This window comes from Ictalurus punctatus, chromosome 19, assembly GCF_001660625.3.
Source record: "Ictalurus punctatus breed USDA103 chromosome 19, Coco_2.0, whole genome shotgun sequence".
Lineage (NCBI taxonomy): Eukaryota > Metazoa > Chordata > Actinopteri > Siluriformes > Ictaluridae > Ictalurus > Ictalurus punctatus.
The window spans coordinates 25,431,438-25,436,437 of NC_030434.2; the positions used below are offsets into that span (position 1 = coordinate 25,431,438).

General features: G+C 41.5%; 1 protein-coding gene across 2 annotated transcripts in view; it reads left to right on the forward strand.

The window, feature by feature from the left end:
* The window catches only part of sema3c (sema domain, immunoglobulin domain (Ig), short basic domain, secreted, (semaphorin) 3C), a 59,976-nt gene that overhangs the window by 39,852 nt on the left and 15,124 nt on the right, over positions 1-5,000 (forward strand). For both annotated transcript variants that reach the window (XM_053688155.1, XM_053688156.1), the window contains 3 exons: positions 2,118-2,208; positions 2,856-2,975; positions 4,452-4,594. In XM_053688155.1, coding sequence (XP_053544130.1) covers positions 2,118-2,208; positions 2,856-2,975; positions 4,452-4,594 — 354 coding nt within the window. The remainder of the gene's footprint in view (positions 1-2,117; positions 2,209-2,855; positions 2,976-4,451; positions 4,595-5,000) is intronic.

The following is a 5,000-nucleotide window of genomic DNA, read 5'->3' on the forward strand; positions in this document are numbered from 1 at the left end:
AAGCCGGAAGTAGGCTTGGAACAACTTAAAATGCGCTTTATTTTCTCTTCTGCTTTTCAGCTCGTTTAATCACAGGCACGGCTCTGTGTCGGTTTCTCCCACTCTCTCTCTCTCTCTCTCTCTCTCTCTCTCTCTCCCTCTCTCGCTGCTTGTCCCCCTGCTTTTTATCCTCGCCTTCGCTCACTGCAACACAGAACAGTCAATAACAGAATTCCCCACAGGTGTGCATTCCTTACCACGCACATTCTCTGGCTCCGCCCTCCTCATACCGCCGCTCGAGCGCGCCCCGCTTCCACAGTGATTATTTGAGGTACTGTCCTTCATGGCAGCTCAGACCAGTCTGGCCATTTTCCTCTGATCTCTCTGATCGACGAGGCGTCTCCACCCACAGAACTGCCACTCGCTTGATGTTTTTTGTTTTTCGCACCTCTCTGTGTAAACTCTACAGACCGTTGTGTGTGACAATCCCAAGAGATCAGCAGTTTCTGAAAAACTCAAACCAATATACCAACAACCATGCCACGGTTAAAGTCACAGAGATCAGACTTTTTCTTCAATCTGATGTTTGATGTACAGGTGTTCCTTATAAAGTGTACGGTGAATGTATATATAAATATATTTATATATCCACAAACGCACATACATCAACACAACTGAACACACCATCATCACCAACTGAGGAAAGAACGTGTTCATCGCTCCAGGACCGTTCCAGAGATGTGCGGAATCTCTGATCAGATTGATCAGATTAACACGTCAGATTGAGCAACAGAAGCCAAGACTTTACAGAGGTTTTTCCTTTAGTTTCTCACGTGTTCAAGTCTGCGGTTTAAATGAGAAGAGACGAGAACACGTGAAGAGTGAAAGACTAAATGAGAGGAAAAGAGAAGGAAAAGAAAAATGGACAGAAGAAAAGAGAAAAAGGAAGAAATATAATAACAATCAGTACAGGGAGAGACCCGATTAGGAGAAGAGAAGAAAAGAGAGAATGGTAGAAAAGGAAGGAAGGTAAAATGACAGGAGAAGCAAAATTCATAAAACTAAAAATGAATGATGAAAGAAAATCAGAAAGCAAAGAGATGAAATGAAAAGAAAAGAAAAAAGAAAAGAAAAGACTAACGCAGAGCTCTCCGGGTGTTTTGCTCGGCATCATTCTGCTTTTGTTTGAAAGGAACTTTGCTCTGTTTTAGCTCCATCTGTCTGGAGTCTCTCTGTCTGTCTATCTGTCTGTCTGTCTGTCTGTCTGTCTCTCCCTCTGTCTGTCTCTCCCTCTGTCTGTCTCTATATCCATCTCTTTAGCTTTTTATGTCTCTTTCACTACCTGTTTCTCTATTTGACTGTCTCTCTGTCTGTCTCTCTCACTCGCTTTTCTGTCTGTCACCCCCTCACACACTCTCTCTCTCTCTCTCTCTCTCTCTCTCTCTCTCTCTTCTAACTTTTATATTCCATATCCTTCTTAGGAGCCAAAATGTACGACAGGCAAAGTAATTTGACAAGGCCACACAGACAGAAAGTGGAACACTGTGTGTGTGTGTGTGTGTGTGTGTGTGTGTGTGAGAGAGAGAGAGAGAGAGACATGATTTAGCATTTTGGTGACTAGCGAGCGTCCTGTAATTTACCCTAACACAATCCTACCCTGCACTGATGGATTGTGGGTGAATAAATCTTATTAATAGATTTATTAATAAACCTTCTTCTCGTCTTCCATTTTGAAAATGTGTTTAATGTTCCCTGAAGGAAAATGGAGGAAAATCAGAGGTAAAACAGTGCTAAAACTTATTTTCACAGGAATGTTATAGGAGATTATAATGATAATGATAACAAGTCTTTATTAGTCACTTATACATTAGAGGACAGTGAAATTGTTTTCTTCGCATACCCCAGCATGTCAGGAATTTGGGGTCAGAGTGTAGAGTCAGGTATGATACAGCGCCCCCTGGAGCAGAAAGAGTTAAGGTCCGTGCTCAACGGCCCAACAGTGGCAGCTTGGCAGTGCTGGGGCTTGAACCCCCGACCTTCCGATCAGTAACACAGAGCCTGGCAGTGCTGGGGCCCGAACCCGACGGTTCCAGGTGATTATAGGAATGTTACAGGTGTGTTGTTGTGTGTTTCTTTAGGAGAAAGTGTTTCACGTCTCCTCGAAGTCAGAGTCGGGAAAAGGACGCTGCTCCTTCAACCCACAAGTCAACACCGTCTCCATCATGCTCAGTAAGTGTTGGAACACACACACACGCACACGCACACACAGACACACACACAAACACAGACACACACACAGACACACGCACATACGCACACACACGCACGCACACACGCACGCACACACACACAACCTCATGTCTGCTTTTCCATTACGTTATGTTAATATACACATATGCCAACTTTTGCTATACATTATATAAACACATGCATACACACATCATGTCTGACCCCGCACGGTGACCCAGCATATGGACACAAACATAGACATGTCAGTCAAACACACACACACACACACACACACACACACACACACACACACACGTTTTCAACATATATCATATAAACCTACCCACAGACTCTGGCCTGAACATGGCATACATTCCATCAAAGACACACACATACATAACATAAACACACACAGACACACACACATGTCTGCTTTCACCATATGTTCCGTCACATAATCACATAATCACACACACACACACACACTACTGATAGATGAAAGTATAGACAGATGGCAAGATAAACAGAGAGAGAGAGAGAGTGTGGATATGAGCCATTTCCATAAACAGTCACATTTTGATGTATTAACTCTCTCTGTCTACCTGTCTGTCTGTCTGTTTGTCTGTCTCACTCTCTCTCTCTCTCAGATCAAGAGCTTTTCTCCGGCATGTACATCGACTTCATGGGGACAGACGCGGCCATCTTTAGAAGTCTGACCAAACGGAACGCGGTGAGGACGGACCAACACAACTCCAAATGGCTCAGCGGTACAAATCACTTCATACAGCCCAGACCAAAAGCTACAGTATATAGCAAAGGCTTATAATATAAACCTAGTAATGGTGTGTTCTGATTGGCTGAGAGCAGTATAAATATACGATAACATAGAGGTGTGCTGCTGTCAGAGGCCATGATACGTAATCACAAAACGTGCGGGAAAAACAAATCACATGTTAGCATGAATGAGGGCTACGTCTCAAATTCTAGCTCAGAAAACGGTGCGTATTACATTTATTTTTTGAGTGGGTGACGTTGCAGCTGAGTGACTGAAAAAATACGGACACAAAGCTCAGTGACAATTTAGCTAGCTAACGCATAGCCTTCGTGTCTTTTATACAGACAGTGTAAAGACACTGCGACAGTGAAAATGAGACAGAGCTACAGAACGTCAACATTTACCTCCAATATGTTGGGCAATTACTAAGAAAATATGGCTGTTGATTAGCTGTTAATTCTTTATTAGACAATGTAAAGACACAATGACAGTGAAAATGACAACAAATAATCAACATTTACCTCAGATGTGTTGTTAAACTGCTAAGAAAAGTCACTTTATGGCTAAAAGTATGATTCAAGTAGCTAGCATGTAGCCGTTATTTCATTAAATGCCAACTGAACGACATAGTGTCAGTGAAAATGAGACCAGGCCATCAGGAACATTAACATTTACCTCAGATGTATTAGTAAAACATTAATAAAATACATTATATAGCTGAAATAATGAGTCATCTTGTTAGCATGCAGCTGCTAAACCTTTAATAGACAATGTAAAGACACAGTGACAGCAGAAATGATACCAAACAATCAGGAACATCAACATTTACCTCAGATGTGTTGTTAAATTACTAAAAAAAAGAATCTTTGTGGGTAAAATTACACTGTATTTGCATGTAGCATCAACTGCTAACTGTTGTGATATTCACCACTTAAGAAGTCTTATGTTTTAACACAATGTTTATCATGTTTCATGAATTAATTATTTATTTACAATAAATATTAAATATATGTCCATCTGTAAACGAAAGCATTCGAATGTAGCTAATGCTTAATCGGCCGCATTAGCTTGCTATTACATAAGCGAGTAGTACTAGTAGTGGAATATGTTAAACAAAAATAGCTAATGTTAATAGCTAATAGCTAATCTGTTACTGTCATAGAATACTGGATTTAAATATAGCTAGCTAGGTAACATTACACAGAGGGGGTTTTCTCTGGAGTAGCTAAACATAAATTCCTAAGTAGCTAGCTAGCTTAGAAGTTCAGCACTATTAATAATAATAAGATACGTAGCGAAATGAAGAATGAGAGAAAGTGATAGCTAGCTAACTTGCAGTGTAATCTCTCGATCTGCTGACAGCTGCACCATCAGGAGCCTTTGTGGCGATTTCCTAAAATCCTCCTAAAGCTAATAATGCTAATAATGCTAATAATGCTAATGCTGAAGGTGTATGTTGTTGTTCAAGAGCCCGTGTTTATCGACGCACACCTGATCCCCGACGGATCCGATACAAACGACGCCAAACTTTATTTCTTCTTCCGTGAGAGACTAACGGACAACAGCGGCAACACCAAGAACATCCACACCATGGTGGCACGAGTCTGTCCCGTAAGTGTGTGTGTGTGTGTGTGTGTGTGTGTAACAAACACCTGTGTGTGTCTGTGTGTGTGTGTGTAACAAACATCTGTGTGTATACTAAATATCCGTGTGTGTGTGTGTGTGTGTGTGTGTGTGTGTGTGCAACAAACATCTGTGTGTGTGTGTGTGTGTGTGTGTAACAAACACCTGTGTGTGTGTGTGTGTAACAAACATCTGTGTGTGTGTGTGTGTGTGTAACAAACACCTGTGTGTGTGTGTGTGTGTGTGTGTAACAAACATCTGTGTGTGTGTGTGTGTGTGTGTGTGTGTGTGACAAACACCTGTGTGTGTATGTGTGTGTACTAAATATCCATGTGTTTTTGTGTGTGTGTGTGTGTGTAACAAACATCTGTGTGTGTCTGTGTGTGTGTGTGTG